At 37.7% G+C, this 20,229-nt stretch overlaps 1 protein-coding gene across 1 annotated transcript in view; it reads left to right on the top strand.

Moving 5' to 3' along the window:
- The window catches only part of gucy2c (guanylate cyclase 2C), a 43,211-nt gene that overhangs the window by 18,129 nt on the left and 4,853 nt on the right, over positions 1–20,229 (top strand). The window contains exons 8-23 of the mRNA XM_002934710.4: positions 279–414; positions 665–750; positions 3,630–3,741; positions 5,555–5,636; positions 7,395–7,500; positions 8,180–8,242; positions 8,531–8,599; positions 9,023–9,127; positions 10,384–10,470; positions 13,282–13,414; positions 13,885–14,022; positions 15,039–15,127; positions 15,468–15,559; positions 16,860–17,018; positions 18,355–18,547; positions 19,514–19,688. Of these exons, the coding sequence (XP_002934756.1) occupies positions 279–414; positions 665–750; positions 3,630–3,741; positions 5,555–5,636; positions 7,395–7,500; positions 8,180–8,242; positions 8,531–8,599; positions 9,023–9,127; positions 10,384–10,470; positions 13,282–13,414; positions 13,885–14,022; positions 15,039–15,127; positions 15,468–15,559; positions 16,860–17,018; positions 18,355–18,547; positions 19,514–19,688 (1,825 nt within the window). The remainder of the gene's footprint in view (positions 1–278; positions 415–664; positions 751–3,629; positions 3,742–5,554; positions 5,637–7,394; positions 7,501–8,179; positions 8,243–8,530; positions 8,600–9,022; positions 9,128–10,383; positions 10,471–13,281; positions 13,415–13,884; positions 14,023–15,038; positions 15,128–15,467; positions 15,560–16,859; positions 17,019–18,354; positions 18,548–19,513; positions 19,689–20,229) is intronic.

Genomic DNA, 20,229 nt, shown 5'->3' with positions numbered 1-20,229 from the left:
AACAGTACCTGTACTTGATCCCAACTAAGAAATAATTAATCCTTATTGGGGGCAGAACAAGCCTATTGGGTTTATTCAATATTTAAATGATTTTTACAAGACTTAAGTTACGGAGATCCAAATTACAGAAAGATCCCTTATCCGGAAAACCCCAGGCCCCGAGCATTCTGGATACCAGGTCCCATACCTGTATAGATTTTCAGTAGACCTCTAATGTATTTAAACTCACTAGTGACTTAGGATTCTGTGTAGCTGCTAATTGTGTTCTCTTATTCCAGCTTGTGGATGACTATGCAGTGGGGTATCTGGATGGGGTCCTTCTCTTTGGCCATACCCTAAAGAAGTTTCTTAAATCACCAGACATCAAGGAACCTTTCTCTTTCATTGATCAGTTTCGGAATATATCGATAATAGGTTAAACATTACACTGATATTTTATATAAAATTATACTGACAAAAAATGTTCTTCCAAAAAAAGAAAATAAGAAATGAATAAAATATTTACAAAAAGGAAGAGGTTAATGCGGCAAAAATCAGCAACTTTTATTACTCTGTTTTTTTGCTTTTCAGTATGTGCATTTGCATATTTTATATTTAACATATGTTAAACCATTGTACTTATACTGCAAAATTTCTACGATAACTCTCTTAATTGTTCTGGTAGGTGCTATGGGGCCACTTATATTGGATGAAGTTGGTGATCGAGATCTAAATTTGACCCTAATCTACAGTTCAACTGCGACAAATAATGTAAGAAATGCACCCTAACAGCACAAACAAGTAGAACGGTACCTCTTAACATTTCCTGCTGTTGCCAAATCTAAAATTCCAGTGGCATACTAAATCCTTAAATACTGTATGGTACAAAATATTATTTGGACTTAGTAAATCTAGTCACATTGTTCTCCAATTGTCTTCCATTGTATTCTATTACTATATTCATACCCCACACATTACCACCCCTGTTAATTTTTAGGTTTATAACCACATCAGCCAAACGGCTCAGGGATAATAATATGCCAAACACACGGGGTTATTTATCAACGTTCATATTTTTTCCACCATTATAGTTCCTTTTTAACTAACAATAATTTTTATTTGATCGTGTTTTTTTCTGATTTTCTTATAAAAAGGTAACATTCGCATTTTTATACATTTCAAGGTTATTTGCAGTAGAAAAATTACACAAATACAAACGTTGATAAATAACCCCCACAGTGCCTTGCATAAGTATTTAAATGTATATAGTTTTTAAAGGAGAAGGAAAGTCATTTTGGCATTTTACTGCCAATAGATTTGCCACATTAGTGCCACCTAGAACAATGTATTTATTCTGAAGAAACCATTACCATACCTGAGTAAACAGCTTTAGAAGCTCTCTTCCTTTGCTTTAGATAGCAGCTGCCATTTTAGGTAGCTTCCTTCCTGCAGCTCTAGCCGTTAAAGCTAAGATCACACATTCCCAAGGGAGGGGGAGGGAGTACTTAGCATTCTGGTGGAAGCAGAAGAGAGGAGAGAACTGCGCAGACTCTGGCCATGGGACTTAAGGCTGTTTCTGAGAGAGGAAGTCAGACACTGGAACATCATGTTTACAAAAAAAGAGACAAGAAATCCTGTGTTTCTGTTGATAGAGGACTCAGTGCAGTGTTTCTGTAAGTGCTTATGGCTGTATTTACATTGACCTTTCTGATAAAGCTTACTTAGTTTTTACCTTTCCTTCTCCTTTAACATTATTTACAAATACAAATCTTAAAAGTCAGGATTTGTATTCTAAATTTCCTTCTGAAGTCAAAGAGTCCAACTGTGTGTATGTGAGAGCTATTCCTGTTGTTATTCAAGAAAGTGTCACATAGTCATGCTTTGTAGGATATGAAGGGAGGAAGAGCATTTTTAAAATTAAAACATGTCATGAAAATGAAATAAATACTGTAATTGTGTTTTCGGTAGGCCCCAGAGTTTGTAAAGAATAAAGTCATCAAAAAATGCCCAGAATAGAGTTCTAGAAAAGCAACAATCAGGGTTTGGTATTAGAAAAATATCTCCAAAATGCATTGCTGAAAAACACCCACGACTGCTTAGACACATCCATCCACCAAAACTCAGTGACCTTGTAAGGAGAGATTTATAGCTGAGATGGGAAAAACTGCCCTTGGGACAACTTTAACCTGGATGCTCCACAAACCTGGGCTTTATGATTGAAAAACATTACTGAAAAAACTCAACATTAGGAATTTGCCAAAAGAGACATAGCAAATATAGAAAAAACTTCTGATAAGACCAAATAGTTGACCCTTTTGGCCATAATGAAAAACATGTGCAGTGCAAAGCCAGCACTGCCTAAAATCTAGAAAGGTCCAAGGGATTGAATACTCATGCATGGCACTGCAAAGTGATACTTATGTTTTTTATTTAACTGATATAATATTTCCTTTATTTAATGTAAACAAACAGTATGAGCATATATAAAAAAAAACCTCATGTGTGAGTGTTTGTTGGTTGGGGGCTTATATAGGCAGTAAACACAGCAGCCAGCTTTCTCTTACCTGTGTTATCTTGCCATACACTCATATGCACACTGTCCTTTTGGTTTTTGAGGTCAAACACCACTGTACACCTGTTACTGACTGAGAAGTGCTGTGTGTGTTTTTGTGTGAAGCAGTGAGTATTTGTGTGAAGCAGTGAGTATTTGTGTGAAGCAGTGAGTATTTGTGTGAAGCAGTGAGTATTTGTGTGAAGCAGTGAGTATTTGTGTGAAGCAGTGAGTATTTGTGTGAAGCAGTGTGTATTTGTGTGAAGCAGTGTGTATTTGTGTGAAGCAGTGTGTATTTGTGTGAAGCAGTGTGTATTTGTGTGAAGCAGTGTGTATTTGTGTGAAGCAGTGTGTATCTGTGTGAAGCAGTGAGTATTTGTGTGAAGCAGTGAGTATTTGTGTGAAGCAGTGAGTATTTGTGTGAAGCAGTGAGTATTTGTGTGAAGCAGTGAGTATTTGTGTGAAGCAGTGTGTATTTGTGTGAAGCAGTGTGTATTTGTGTGAAGCAGTGTGTATTTGTGTGAAGCAGTGTGTATTTGTGTGAAGCAGTGTGTATTTGTGTGAAGCAGTGGTGACAGACACAAGCATTTATGAGCAGAAGTTCACCTGTCACCATCTTATCTCATCTTCTAATTGAACAAAATACACGGTACCAGGGGAGTAATGTTTTGATCACCACTGTTCGTAACCAGAGGGCACTGATCATCAGAACACTGAATATTCTGTCAGTTTATATATCAGTGTGTTTTAGTTTATGAAGTTTAATTTAATATAATTCTGAAAACGGCTGGTTTCCCAAGCCTTTAGAACTCCCTGCTGTTATACTGGGCGCTACGACCGTTAGTATATTACACTGATGAGTTGAGTTAAAATATACATTTTTCAAAGTTATTCTAATTTACATAAAAAAGTAATCATCAGAAACAGTGACTCCTTATGGCAGTGATGGGGACAGTAGTCTGGCAGCATCAAGTTACCAATATGCGCAGTAGTGATGGGGTGCTGGGTATAGGCTGAGATGTTGTGGACAACAGATGCAACTTTTTCACTGGAAGTTCATATAAGAACATTTTGCAGATCAGTGTCCGTTGCTTTGCAGTATACTGAACTCATTCAGTTTGACACAAGAACCAACAAAACCACTGTCATGGATGCCGTCCCTAACTTAATATGGAAGAACCACCGACTTCCCAGTGACGTTCCTCAAAGTGGTAAGTTCTCAGGAGTTCATTTAACAGTTATTATTAACAGTTATTTATATAGCGCCAACATATTCCGCAGCGCTGTACAATAAGTGGGTTTCATACATTGGACATACAGAGTAACATATAAAGCAATTAATAACCGATACAAGAGGTGAAGAGAGCCCTGCCCAAAAGAGCTTACAATCTACAGTTAGTACTTAAAAATGTATTATGTGAAAACACAAAGAAATAGCAATGAACAGATAAAGCATAGAAACACATAAAGCATATACTCATACTTTGTTGATTTTAGGGAATTCTGCCTTTTTTTCTGCTGTTTTTACATTGTATGTTTTTTATTGAAGGCAATTTTTATCCAATACATAATGTTTGCACTATGAAAGGAAATGTAATTCTAAGCAATTCTCCAATGTACATTAATTAAAATGTGTCCATGGTTGTAAAGTTACAGGGAACAATCCAGACACTACCCTCCTCCAGCACAGTTACAGTGAGCTAGCGTAGGGCACAGAGTTCTTTATGTGCATTAGTACCCTGCCTACACAGTAACTGTCTCTCTTTTCTGCTCCTTACTCCTCCCTGATACTGCTTTGAACTTCTACCCCTCTTGCTAATACACCAGGGGGCTGATTTACTAATCCACGAATCCAAATCCGAATCCAAATGGGAAAAATTCGGATTGGAAAATGAACATTTTGCAACTTTTTCGTAGCCGTTACGACTTGCGTGAATTGTCGCGACTTTTTCATAGCCATTATGACTTTCGTGAATTTTCGCGTCTTTTTCATAGCCATTACGACTTTTGCGAATTGTTGCGACTTTTTCGCATTGAGCGCTCGAAAAAGTCGCAAAATACCGATCATTACGAAAAAAACGCATTTGGATGCTTTTCGGACGTTCGTGGATTAGTAAATGTGCCCCCAGATGTCAATGAGATTTCCCCCCTCCCTCCAACCTTTTAAATTCTCCCAAAAGGCTCACTTGTTTATAGAAACCCAATTGATGCACCATGGATAACCTAAAATCAACATACCAATAAAGAGAATTACCAGTCCTTTCCAACAACCTTATGTGTCAACAGTTACCCAACCATGTAGATATTAAACACTTGCAAACAGGGTCATTTAATCCTCATGTTTAATTTAATAACTCACATTTGTTTAAATCTGCTTAGAATAATGAATAATATTGTTGTAAAGCATTGCCTAACTTGTTGGCCCTATATAATTTTTGGAGATAATAATCATTCTCTTCTATTGAGATGCAGTTCAAACATTAATTCTGTAGAATCCTTCAAGGAGAAGGAAAGGCATTTTGGCATTTTACTGCCAATAGATTAACCACATTAGTGCCACCTAGAACACTATATCTATCCTGCATATACTAAAGAACATGTTTACACAAAAGGAGAAAAGAAATCCTGTTTTTCCTTTGATAGAGGACCCAGTGCAGCATTACTGTGAGTGAAAAAGCTTACTTAGTTTACTACATTTCCTTTTCCTTTAATATACTAAAGCATTAAGCTCCATGATAAATGTATGAGGAGCCCAGATAGTGTTACTTCTGGTATCAGCATGTATGGCAGCCCTGTCCCTTGTGAAGTACCTGTTCACCTTTCCTGCATAGCCTCCAGTATGGAATCCTATATCAAGCAGGCAAATTGGAAGGTACAGGGGGCATAGGGCAGATTTTTGTTGTTAATAAAGTTGCTTAACATAGTAAATTTTCAGCAGCACCATGCACTAAGAACAAGACCTAAGAAAATATAAATTGGCACATTAATGCAACTTTAAGCTTTAATGAAATGTATGTTTTCTAGGACCTCATATCCTGACTATTGCTGTATTCACCCTCACTGTAGTGGTGATTCTTGTTCTTATTACTGGACTTCTTGTGTTCAGGTAAGCCTGCTTTAAAGATAGGTTTTGATAGACAGGTAGGTCATATATATTGGTGTGGGCCCTCTTTGCCCAAATAATGTACTATAGATAAGTGTCTTTAAAAATAACCAACTCTGTCACAAAGATACACAGAGAAATAGATTGCAGAGGAGGGGGATACTGAAGGGTAATTATAAACAATACAGAATTTATAATTGATTATATTTAGAACATTTCATATTTCCATGAGATGAAGCTTATATTCTATTTTCAATTTAGCAATGGTGCCCTATTAATGCATTCTTCTCACCTGTGCACTTATGCTATGCTTTTTCCTAATTATAAAGAGTCTGTTAACAGAGGGTCATGGCCCTGCGTGGATACACAAATTATGCACTTTAGATGGACAAAGAGATTTTCTTCAAAAAACTGGGATCCACAGGTCCATTAGATTAGAGATTAGATTAATTTATATACCACTTGGACTGTGCGCAATGGCATCTGGTCATGAACAAGAGCAATAACTTTATTTATAAAGCACTACAAGGATATGCAGCAAGTGTTATAATAAATACAATAAATAAGTATAAATACACAGAGATTAAGTGCCATGTGGTATGAGACACAGTAGGAAGGAGGTCCCTGCCCCGTAGAGCTTACAATCTAAGTGGTCAGCAAACATACAGGCACAAATTGGAAGGCAAGAGTGCACAAGGTATGGGACCAGACAAAATAATGTTTTGTTGCTCCAGAAGGTAGCATCTGAGTTTTTTCTTAAAGATAATGAGGGAATGTTCACTATGGAGGAATTCAGGGATAGAGTTCCAGAGGTAAGGAGCAGCGAGATAGAAAGGTTTTTTAAGACAGAGCAGTGGGTGTGATTGGTATGAAAAGATGAAGGCTCTGAGAGGAGCGGAGGAGACAACCAAGAACTTACAGAGAGACCAGTGAAGAAATGTAGTGAGGAACAGAGGAGTGAAGGGCTTTGAATGTTAGCAAAAGGATTTTGTATGCTATCCTTTGCTTAAAAGGCAGCCATGCAAGAGATATTACTTGGGGCTGAATAGGTTCCCTCTTAGGAGAGAGCAGGAGGATCCTTGCAGCAGAATTTAAGATTGCAGGAGAGAGAGATCTGGGAGGCCGGTTAGTAGGAGGTTGCAGTAATCTAAAAGGATAAGGGCATGTATTAGTGTTTTAGCTTACTTGTAAAAGAAGGGGCGTATCTTGGAAATATTGTTGCGGAAAAAACAGCAGGTTTTGGCAGTATTAATAATATGGTTAGAGAAAGAGAGGGTCTGGTCAAAGATAACCCCCAGGCATCATACTGAATTAACAGTGGTTAACTGTCATGCCGTCAATAGTAATGGTAGGGGGGGTAAGGTAAGGGAGGAGAAGGGCTAAATTTGGGCGGGAAGACCATGAATTCTGTTTTAGCTAGGTTGAGTTTGAGGTGGCGTTGGTTCATCCAGGAGATAGCCAAGAGGCATATAAGTGATATTTAAGGCCAAATGAAGAGATAAGTTTTCTGAAAGAGGGAATGTGCAGGGAGAACAGTAAAGGACCAAGCACAGAGCCCTGAGGCACGCCCACACTAAGCTGAACCGGGGAAGAGGATTTGTTAGCAAAAGCAACAGAGAAGGAGCGGTTAGAGAGATAGGAAGAGAACCAAGATGCATCTTGATTAGATGTGCAGAGATGCTCGTAACATTTATGAAACTTGTAATCAGACTTTTGGATGTGCTGTTTGAATAAAGACAATTTTTCACCTTTGCTGTTTAGAAGATATCGTCTAGAAAATGAGCTCAGGCAGAAGAAGTGGTCCCATATCTCTCCGGAGAAGATTTTACCTCTCAATATGACAGAAACATCTCACGTCAGCCTAAAGGTAATTTACTCAAAAAAACCCTGACATTTGAATCAGTATACGCACTTTATTTAACATACTCATAATATTCAGATGTGACTGTTTATATGCTCTTGTACAATGTGACTATATTTAATCTTCTGGGCCAGATGTTTACCCAAGGTCAGCCAGCTGTATGTCTTACATGGATTTCTCTTGGCCTGCACGCTGAATTCCTGACATTTAACAAATTGGTCCCTTTGTTCTAGCCATTCTTTTTATTCCAAAGCAAATACCATACAAGAAGGGGCTTCTATTTTCTGTTTAAATAAACTGTAGAGTCCTGCAGTAGGTCGTAGCGGGTACCCTGTTGGTTGCAGGTGGGATTTCCAGATGTGAGTATAGATATTTACTATTTATATTTCACTCCTTTTAAACAATTTTTAAATGTTTTTTGTACCCCATCCACTTCTGATGATGTCACTTCCAGTTTGCAACAACAGCATTTCCAGTTTAATGGTGGTCAGCAGGTAGCGGATCAGGTTGGGGACAAGGCAGTTGCATTTCAGGTCTGGTAGAGGGTCCAAGCGGGTAGAAATGCGGGTTGTGGGTCTTGGTTGTGAGTTGCGTGCCAGGTGTTCGAGTTTCAAAAATTGGTTTTACCCAGGACTCTAATTAATTTTACTAAACTGTTGAATCTAATTTGTGATTTTCTTGTTAGATTGATGATGATAAGAGAAGAGACTCTGGGCCCAGACTACAAATACGGAAATATGACAAAAAGGTAAAATATTACCATTATGTTTGTCCTCTTCATAAGGTTATGCAGGTTGTGGCATCTTAGGTAGAGAGAGAGACTATGAGGATTTACTGATGAAATTCTCCAAAGATGCACACGATTCAAAGAAGCTTAAAGATAAAGATATATTCTATGCATGGCAGGGGATTTCTTCTAAATGACATTCTAGAATTTGCTGTCCCAATAGTTTAACAGAGCAAAATCAAAGCAATGGAGGTCCAGGGAATATAACATGTCAGCCCTATAATCTATATTAAACATTTTTCTCTATAGGTTGTAATTCTCAAAGACTTGAAACATGATGGAAACTTCACAGAAAAACAGAAAATGGAACTAAACAAGGCAAGACTGTAGCAAGAATTATGTGATATTATTGTGTGCTTGGCTTTTTATTCAGTGAACTGAACTTATTCAGCAACCCCGATTCACATAAAAAGGTTAAACATTACCACTGTACCACTGAATGAGCTCATGGCAAAAATGGGGGGTATATTTTCTCTTTAAAGCAAAACTTCTGACCACCACCTTTTCCATAAAATGCCCCTAGCCCAAGAGACAGCAGTAACAAGCAGAGATAGCTTAAAGGTCTGCGTTTTTTTGGGCTCTTCTGCTGCAGATATCCATTCTAGAAAAAAAGGCAAGAAAACACCAATATTTACATATAAGAGAAATGTTGTGCCCAAGTTGTAATTCAGTACTGTAATCTGCTTTGATTTAATTAGGCACACAAATTGCAAAACCACTGAATTACCTCTCTACCTGCAGCTTTTACAAATAGATTACTACAACCTGACAAAGTTCTATGGCACGGTGAAGCTGGATAATATTATATATGCTGTGATTGAGTACTGCGATAAAGGATCACTCAGAGTAAGAATATTTACTATCTTGAATGATTTAACCATGTATACAACATATAAAGCTGAAGATATACTAATTTTACTGCATGTAGACTGCAAAGAATAAATGTGGCAAGGGCCCTATATTATTACAGTAAGTACAGAGAATAATTATGCATCCTACATTAAAGGAATACTGTCATGATTTTTATGATATACTTTTTAATTCTAAATTACACTGTTTACATAGCAAATTCACTTTACCATTTAAAATCGTATTCTTGAGCCAACAAATGTATTTTTTTGTTGTAATATAGGTGTGTAGGTGCCATCTCAGTGCATTGTGTCTGAGTCTGAGCTTTCAGAAGGAGCCAGCGCTACACATTAGAACTGCTTTCAGATATCCTATTGTTTCTCCTACTCCCATGTAACCGGAGGAGTCCCAAGCCAGACTTGGATTTCTTACTATTGAGTGCTATTCTGATACCTACTGGGAGCTGCTATCTTGCTCCCTTCCCATTGTTCTGCTGATCGGCTGCTGGGAGGGGGAAGATATCACTCCAACTTGCAGCTCAGCAGTAAAGTGTGACTGAAGTTTAGCAGCGCACAGGTTGCATGGCTGTGGCACCCTGGGAAATGAAGAATATGGCTTGCCCCATGTTGATTTCAAATTTAAATATAGAAAAATCTGTTTGTGTTTTTAAAAAACAGATTTCAATGCTGGAGAAGCTCTATTAACTGATGCTTTTTTTAAAAAAAAAAAAAAAAAACATGTTTCCCATGACAGTATTCCTTTAAAGTAAAAGTGAATTTATGGTGATGAAAAACCACAAACAGGATTATAGAGTTTGGAAGTCTGTTAGATTCATTTTCCCAACAACAGAATTATCAAAATTGAAAAATTCTCAGCACCCTACAGCTGTCAAGGAGCATAACCCTTCAATGTTTCTCTCTCTGCCTTGTGCCAGCCTATCCTAGCTTTGAAGGCTATTAGAAAACAAATAAAGGAAAAGGAATATAATGATTGGCCTTGATGTGACATGTGAGCTTCTGACATTCTGGCCAAACACGGTACCAACACCTCACATTTGTAATAGTTAATAAATATATACATTTTCAAAGGTTGAATTTTAGAGCAAACAATCCTAGAACACCAATGGTTTCATTTCTGAAGGAAACATTAAATTGAAATTAAATATTTTTATGGTGTAGAATTTCTATAAAACTGATTAAAACACAAATTGTTGAAAACATACATAACTGACAGTATAATATTCCTCTTCCCAGGATGTTCTCAATGATAACATCTCCTACCCTGATGGCACATTTATGGATTGGGAATTTAAAATCTCTGTAATGTATGATATAGCAAAGGTAAGGAACTGCCAGTGTTTTACAGTTATTGTCTTATGTACTACGTCACTTCATTTGAGAACTACTCTACAAAAACTGTCATCTGTCATCATATTTCCATCCTACACAGTTGCCAGATGGATGACATATTTAGTTAATTTTGTAAGTAGAAAGTAGTAACCAGCTATGGCAGGAATTAGTGTGATGCAAAACAACATATGCACATGTTAATGCACATTTTATTTCAATATAATTGTACATAATTGTTATAGGAACAAATAGTAATTGTAATGTGCAAAATTTTGGACAACCATAGTATTTAGTAACACCCCCTTTGGCACAGGCAACAACTTGTAAATTCCTTTTGTATCAGGCTAAAACTCTTTTAATTCTTGTTGTGTTTTGCCCACTCTTCCTTGCAGATCACCTCTTATTCCAAGATTTACCCACAGCTTGCTTTTCCTTAAGTAGCTCATAGTGTTTTTGATGTATGTATGTATATTTTTATTTATAAAGCGCTACTTATGTATGCAGCGCTGTACAGTAGAATACATTAATACAAACAGGGGGTTAATAAGATAGTAGATAAATACAAAGTATAACAATAAATACAAATAAATACAAGATACAGTAACAGTTGCAATAAGTTAAGAGTCAAAGACACAAAGAGGTCCCTGCCCCGTAGAGCTTACAATCTATTTTTGATGATTTAGGATCATTGTTTTGTTGCAGGGGCCATTCCTTTCAGCTTCTTGGCTTACTGTTTTACATAGCAAATCATTCACACTACCATTTAAAATGTTATTCTTGAACCAACAAATTAATTTTTTTTAGTTGTGACATTGGTGTGTAGGCGCCATCTCAGTGCATTGTGCCTGAGTCTGAGCTTTCAGGAAGAGCCAGTGTTACACATTAGAACTGCTTTCAGATAACCTATTGTTTCTCCTACTCCCATGTAACTGGAGGAGTCCCAAGCTGGACTTGGATTTCTTACTATTAAGTACTATTCTGATATCTGTTGGGAACTGCTATCTTGCTACTTTCCCATTGTTATGCTCAGCAGTAAAGTGTGACTGAAGTTTATTAGAGCACAAGTCACATGGCTGCAGCACCCTGGGAAATGAAGAATATGGTTAGTCTCATATGAAATTTCAAAAATAAATAATAAAATCTGTTTTTGTTTTTGAAAAATGGATTTCAATGCAGGATTTTGTTGGAGAAGCTCTATTAACAGATGTGTTCCTATAACAGTATTTCTTTAATTTAGTCTATCATTGTTGATTGACAACAATTTGGTGTGTGTGAGATTTTTTTTAGGCTCTGTAATTGTCTAACAGTGTTCATCACTGGACAAGTGGAAGGGTGTCCATACTTATGCACATGACACAATTTCAATATTGTTTAGTTCTTTGTTGTATTTTGTGAAATAAAATATAACTGTGCATTAACATTTGCAAATATGTTGTTTTTTTTTACACACTGATGCAGTAATTATTTGTCTACTTTTCACTTACAAATGAATAAAAATGTAATTTGGCATGAGGAGGCCAAATGTCTATCACCATTTAATACCATTGCATTCTACATAATTCATGCCAAGTGCCTGACATGCATGCCCTGTCTTTGGGGGCTTACTAGCTGGAGTGTTACCTAGACCGTTTATTACAAATATTTCCTGATCAACCTACAGAATAGATTAGAAATAGGCTGATTCTAAGGATATAGGTAGGGAAACTATTGAGAGCCACAGAATTAACACAAACCATTTTTGGAATTTCCAAGCAATACACTTACTTATATGACACACCAAGCCATGGAAAACACCATGGTAATAGAGTTTTAATTACTTTTTTTAAATAACTTATCTGCCCCTGCTCTCTAGGGCTCAGGCATATCTGGCTGGCTGGAAATAACATGAGAGCAGGACTGCATCAGGCCTTGCATACAGGCTCCTCCCAATAGCTCCCAATAGACATACTATTTATTGAAAACTGTTTTTGCATGACTGGTTGTTTTTGTATGGTTGAATTCAGCTTATATGCAAGAATGAAACAATATAATATATGCCTGTTGCCGCCCATCATTTTATATTAAAGGTATATATTTTATATCACAGGGTTATGGGAGATAGCTCTTAGTACAAGTGAGGGAATACAGGATTATGGGAGATAGCTCTCAGTACAAGTGAGGGAATACAGGGTTATGGGAGATAGCTCTCAGTACAAGTGAGGGAATACAGGGGTATGGGAGATAGCTCTTAGTACAAGTGAGGGAATACAGGGTTGGGGAGATAGCTCTCAGTACAAGTGAGGGAATACAGGATTATGGGAGATAGCTCTCAGTACAAGTGAGGGAATACAGGGGTATGGGAGATAGCTCTTAGTACAAGTGAGGGAATACAGGATTATGGGAGATAGCTCTCAGTACAAGTGAGGGAATACAGGGGTAGGGGAGATAGTTCTTAGTACAAGTGAGGGAATACAGGGGTATGGGAGATAGCTCTCAGTACAAGTGAGGGAATACAGGGGTATGGGGGATAGCTCTCAGTACAAGTGAGGGAATACAGGGTTATGGGAGATAGCTCTCAGTACAAGTGAGGGAATACAGGGGTATGGGAGATAGCTCTTAGTACAAGTGAGGGAATACAGGGGTATGGGAGATAGCTCTCAGTACAAGTGAGGGAATACAGGGGTATGGGAGATGGGGTTTTTTGCCTTCCTCTGGAACAACTAGTAGTTAGGCAGGTTATATATAGGCATTATGGTTGAACTTGATGGACGTATGTCTTTTTTCAACCCAACTTACTATGTTACTATGTAATGTTTTCTGCAGGGTATGTCTTATTTGCACGCCAGTAAAAGTGAAGTTCATGGTCGCTTAAAATCAACAAACTGTGTCGTAGATGGCCGTATGGTTGTAAAAATCACTGACTTTGCTGGGAAATCAATACTCAGTCCTCAAAAAGGTAAAATGGTTTTTAATAGCAGCATGAATATAATTATGCAAATGTATTGTTACTTAAAGCAGGGGTGGCCAGACTTCGGTCTCGATCGACTGGACTGACTCGGAATGCAGAATTGCGGCGTGAATGCACACGTACGTGACGCAGAGTACGTGCGCATTCACGGAGCACTACCACATCCCCGGTTTGATAACGGTCCCCCAGAAATCCATGGAGGATCAGCTGGTGGATCGCGATCAATGTATTGGCCACCCCTGACTTAAAGGGATACATAAATTATTAGAAGGAAGGAACATTTCATTACAGCAATAAACTTTTATTTTGTAACATGACCTTATTTAATTGTGTAGATATTCTGCTGTAAAAGAGGCAAAAAAACCTAAATCTATATTACTGCAAAAAGACAGCTGTATTTCTCCTTTGAATGGCATTCTTCCTGTTATACAGCTAACTGCCAATATTCTTTTACAAAGACCTGTGGTCATCTCCAGAGCATCTACGTCAAGAAGGCTTCTCTCAGAAGGGAGATGTTTATAGCTATGGTGTGATAGCTCAGGAGATTATGCTAAGGAAAGAGACATTCTACACTGAACAGTGTGATGATACAAAAGGTAAATATGAATATTTGGAAGAACTGAAGGAAAGTTTTAAACTTGATTCTTATATGTTATCAGAAACTTCTCTCTTGCCCTTAATGAACAAGTAGGCCACTAGGGCAGTAGTGATGTTAGTGCTCCGTGAAAGCAGAACCGGACCTCTTCCAGACTATTAGTTCAGAAATTGCAGATCTCAGACAACGCACGGCCCACCCTAAAGGCCAATGACAGTGGTATTTGTGTGCATGTCCTTTAAACATTTGGAATTATAGCTGGGATAGTGCTCTCATATCACATCTGTAACTTTACTGTTAGAAGAAATCCTGACCAAATGTTGGGCTGCAAATGAGAGCTTGAACCAGATGTCTGGAAACCTTTACAAAGATTATAATAAATCATTACACTGCTCCTCTTGATAAATTATACACTTCTTCTTACTTGTTTTAGCATGCATAAGTAGTATCTTTAATAATAAATATGATTTCATCATTAAAATGGCAGCTTAAAAACAAGGAAGATCGGCCAATAAATCCCTAGACACTCCTGACCTTTTGCATAGTTGGCTGACTGGCAAGAACTATATATTGACTAATAATATCGTCCCATTTAATAATACTGTGTAAACCAGCACTGGGGCTAGTAATTTTAACTCCCTGATGGGAATGCACTAGGCCTACCTTAACAGGAGAATTAAAAGTGGACTGTAAAGCATTATGAAATACTGTGATTTAATCAGGCTCGGATTTGTGGCTAGGCTACAAAGGCCCAGGCCTAGGGGGGCATAATTTTAGGGGCGGCATGCTACCCAGCCACAATTAAAATGTGCTCACATACGGAGCACTGGGGACTTCAGCGTGTCCTGTTCCCAGCGCTCCGTATCTGACCCATGGGAGGGCAGAGAATGAGGCGGCCTTTGGGCGCTGCAAATTGAAATCCGGCGCTGGATTAAATTATATTTTTATGTCCTTATTTCACCTTCAATATAATTTGTGTGGACCCTGGTAAATGTTTTTTTGTCTGCTGACATTCAGAAAAAATTTCCAGAGTTCAGAATTATAAAGGAGCATGTCCCTTCCGACCAGACCTAAACCTGGATACAGCAAATGAAAGAGAAATTGAGGTGAGCATGTTTTTTCAAAATGATATGATTATCTATATATATTTATATGTATATCTGCATAAAGGAATAGTTGGAGTCTGTAAATAGTATACTCTCTATACAGCAAGAAGTTCAAGATGCAAGGTCTATAAAATAAACCTGATAGTGTGTTGCTATTACTCAGTCTTCAAGAGAGCGTGGGCTATTCGCCATATGGCTGCAGGAGAAGGCCAGTGCTAATGACAGACTGTAGCCCACGGTTTCACTGTGATGATAATAACCACTTCCCACCTTTAAACCTATGTTTAAAAATTAGCATTGTTTTGAAATGAGTTAAAATTATTATTTATTATTTTTTCAGGTTTATGTTTTGGTGAAGAGCTGTTGGGAGGAAGATCCTGAGCGGAGACCAGACTTTAAGAAAATTGAGAATACTCTTTCAAAAATTTTTAGGTAATCAACCTATTACAAGTAGGCCTATGTTGTTTGGAGTTGGGAGAGAATTTAAAAGAGTCTTAGTTGTCTCCATAAAGAGAAATGGGAAAATGTGGGAGATGAACTGTGCAGTGCCTTAGCCTGAAAGGAACTGCTGTAGCAAAACTTTTCTTTTGAGAGTGATAAAAAAATAGAGACTTACGGAGAAGTCTGTTTTGGATGGTTTTAGTTAGAATATAGAATACTTTGTGAAATAGGTTGCCTGGATGAGGAGAGATTTGGGGATCAACAGACTAAAGGTAAAATTAACAGAATGAAAAGTAAGGTGTTGATGAAGACCAAAATAGAATTTAAATGCTTCTAAAAAACATGTTTTAATTATAGTACTTTAACATAAAATAGGGGTCATTTACTTCCCACACTGCAGCTTTGAGTGCAGTTGCCATGTTTTTTTTCCCACAATGCAGAATTTTCCCCATAACTCCAGCGTAATTGTATTTCTAAGGAAAGATAAGCTTGATTTGATTATGGCAAACTTCAATGCAGGCCACTGTGGGAACCCTGGAGATACTACCAGGTTAGGAAGTGGCAGTTACCCCAGGATTCCCATCTGTGAATAGGCACAATGGAACAGGAGGCAGGAAGAAGGCAGCATCACAAGTGCAACTATATAGAAATGCAAGAAGAATATGTTGATGCAAGTGAATGGGAAATTTTGCATAACTGACAGGGAAATTTACAAGCCCGTGCCAAACGGCAAGTAAAGGGTTCTATGATGATTTGCAGATCATTGTCATTGGGACAAATGTACCAACTTTTTTTTTTAAAAAAAAGGGGTTGTACTAAATCAGTGTTCCCCAACCAGTGGCTCCTGAGCAACATGTTGCTCCCCAACCCCTTGGATGTTGCTCCCAGTGGCTCCCTCAAAGCAGATGCTTAGTTTTAAATTCCTGGATTGAAGGTAATTTATGGTTGCATAAAAACTAGGTGTTCTGCCAAACAGAACCTTCTGTAGGCTGCCAGTCCACATAAGAGCTACCAAATAGCCAATAACAGCCCTTATTTGGCACTCCCCAGGAACATGTTTTATGCTTGTGTTGCTCCCCAACTCTTTATACATTTGAGTGTGGCTCACGGGTAAAAAAGGTTGGGGATCCCTGTACTAAATTAACTGCATGGTTTTATTAAACACTCCAATTTTTATCTTAAAATAGGTGCAATATTAGTTTCCCTAAAATGTAAAAAGTTTACAATTGCGTGTGTGTAAAATTGAATATGAAAAATGAGATCTTTATTCCCATTCATATTCCAAATGCAGTAACTTCCATAGCCAAACCACTGAGAGTTACATGGATACCCTCATACGGCGGCTCCAGCTCTACTCAAAAAATTTGGAGCATCTGGTAGAGGAGCGCACTCAACTTTATAAAGCTGAAAGAGATCGCGCCGACCGCCTGAACTACTTGCTGCTGCCAGGGTGAGTTTTTTAATGGAAAAACGAGTTGTTTAATCAAGTTTAGACAAAACATTCATATTTCTCGTTATTTGGGAAAGGAATATAGTTTCATTTTACAGTAATGCACTGCTTAATACATGGGTGAAATTGATTGTTTGAGTCAGATATTTAAAATGTTTATTCTTATTCACTAAAGGTAGTTCAGTGATTATCTTTCATTGGAATCTGACTCAAGGACATTTGTCTATTGCAAGACTACACATGAATCCTGTAGGTCCCCAAGGTTCCGACCACAAAGGGGTTATTGGCGTGGTGGGTCCAGCTACCAGTAATGGCTGATTTAGCCACTGCAAGAGTCCAATGTTCCCTCTAATTCCTTCTTGGCTCTGTGTACAAAAATATTATTTTGTGCACACCTACATCACACTACTGAACAAGTAACTTTATTGTCTAATGCCTCAAAAATACACCAATAATATTTATGGATATGAGACTTAAGATGCTTAAAAATGTATCTGTACTTGATTGAACTATTAAAGACATAAGAATAAATTATCATTATACACTGTTTTTAGAGAAACCTACATATGTAACAGTGTATAACATAAGTAACAGTAATTTACAGTTTATGTTCTTTAACCAAAACAGCCTGGTTCACTGGCTGACTGAATACACGGGTCTTGCTCTTTGCAGTAAATCCCTAGCACCACTAATGCCAGTTAGGCCATATATAACAGTGTTCAACCATCTTGCCTCTCCTCAGGAGTTTTCCAGAGTGTGTCTAAAAGCAGTCTGAATAGTAAAAACCTAAATTGGTCATTCCTGAATATTAAAGGGGAACTGTCTTGAAAATGAAAAATGAAAATAAGCTTCATTCATTGAATTAATTGAATGCAGTCTTGGGGGGGGGGGGTGCTCCTTTTGCCTAGGAGATGTATTAGATTCACTCTTTTAACTTTTTTAAACTCTGATACATCTGCCAGGAAAGGGAGTACCCCTGAAACATATAATGGATCTAATTGTCAATCAAAATCTGAAACCCGACTCCTGCATGGAAAGAGTATGAAGAGAAACAGATGCAGGGAGGAGAATAGCAAAGATAAAATTGTTTATTTTGAAATTTTTAATTGATTATATATTGAACATTTCTTATTTCAGTATAATAAAGCTAATATTACATGAGTGACCTTCTTTAAATATTGGTCTTACAAAGGTTAAAATATGAATCTGGTGCATTACATACTATTGGCAAGTAGATACAGTTGGCATCATGTTTTTACTCATAATAGCCACAAAGAGTATAGATTTTTTCTTATCTATGTATTAAGGTGACAATATTCTCCTGAATTAATTATAGCCCCGTGGTGATGTCCTTGAAAGAGACAGGCCGAGTAGAGCCAGAGTTTTTTGAAGAGGTCACCATTTACTTTAGTGACATTGTGGGCTTTACTACCATCTGCAAGTACAGTGCACCAATGGAAGTTGTGGACATGCTTAACGATATGTACAAGAACTTTGACCATATTTTGGACCATCATGATGTGTACAAGGTAGGATATACCTGTGTGTATCATATGTCTGTGCAGAGTAAATACAAACTGGCAATATACAAGTGTTTGCACATGAGCATGGCATAATTATATAATAACACTAGTGCTCATAACAAGTGCCCCAACTCAGTGGCCATATGGATGGCCACACAAGGAATACTTCAAACTGTAATACAGAAAGTTCTTCTTATAGGCTTGGTAAAACACTGCTGCAGTTACTCTGAATTTCACTAAAAGTCTTTAGTCCATAAACTGTGGATCCTTGCAGCCAACAACTTATCTAACTCCATGTGCAACATATTGGTGCAATATAAATATAGGATAGTAATGTTGGCCAGTGCTGAGTTGGACAATTCACCTATGTATCACCCATATCAGTGCAGCTAGATATGAGGCTCCATGGGAAATAGGGGAAATTAGTAAAATTTGTGTTTAATTGTAGCAGTGTGTCCCTGAGCCAAGAGTGAATGGTGCACCCTGTGTTTTCTTCATATGAAATGGGTTACAATAGTGGAATTCAGCAGCATGTCACAAAGCCGAGAAGAGGGAACTGCTGCAGGACAGTCAGAGGTTTTCAGTGGTGACCAAAGTGTTGGGATATGGAAGTGGGTGAGAATTTTCAGAGAGGGTGAGCAATAGTGACAGGGAGAGAGATTACAAAAAAAGAGCATAGAAGAAGAACAAATATATGAGAATAAAAGAGCTGGAGAGAAAGTGTAAAGTATGATTGCAAGGAACAATTTTGGCAGATGGTGAATGAAGAATGGAGAACAGAAGACAAAGTGCAATATGGGGAGGAATGATTACCAAAAGGAAGAATTAATACCAGGAAAATGTTTTTGCAATTCAGTAGTGCCAGATTTAGATTGTCATGCTATAAAGCAATACTGTGTACTGGGCCCAGCTAAGACATGTACTAATATTTTTTTTTTATTATTGTTTGTACCCGACTGTGTCTTTCTGCAGGTTGAAACAATAGGGGATGCCTATATGGTGGTGAGTGGCTTGCCAAATCGAAATGGGAATAACCATGCAGTGGATATATCTAGAATGGCCTTAGATATCCTTTGCTTCATGGGCTCTTTTGAGCTACGTCATTTACCAGGTTTACCTGTCTGGATAAGGATTGGAATTCACTCAGGTATGAATTCCACAAACTGTACATACTGTAATAAATTATATAAAGTAAGAAGCTCAGTAGATGGAGGGATGTAGTAAATATTTCAAATATGCTGACAATAAGTTGTCATCATTCACAAATTCATGATGATAAGTCTTATTTACAAAAGTGGTTGCAAAGTGCACACAAAATAATAGTTGGGGGCAGCCAATAGCTAGGGAGATCTGACGGGGAACTGCAATATAGTTTTTACCCATGTAAAGGCAGAGCTGTGATTGGCTATCCAAATCCTGTTGGTGCTTCTGGGGAAACCATCAAAGCACACCCTCATTTGTATCAGACACAGACAAGACAGATCTATAGGGTCAATAGTTTTCAGCCTGAATTTCAATCAGGCACTAAATATATAAATTATTGTTACCTAAATTATAAAAGTGATTTTAAACACACTGTAAACCCCCTTTAAATAATTAAATGTCACAATAGTGAAGAAACAGCACAGTGACACATATTAAGGGCTATTTAATTGCCTGCAGACTCCTTGGAGATTAGTTTCTGCAAG

This window comes from Xenopus tropicalis, chromosome 4 (genome assembly GCF_000004195.4).
Source record: "Xenopus tropicalis strain Nigerian chromosome 4, UCB_Xtro_10.0, whole genome shotgun sequence".
Taxonomy (NCBI): domain Eukaryota; kingdom Metazoa; phylum Chordata; class Amphibia; order Anura; family Pipidae; genus Xenopus; species Xenopus tropicalis.
The sequence above is the reverse complement of the archived record's forward strand: the minus strand, read 5'-3'. Positions and strand labels throughout refer to the sequence as shown.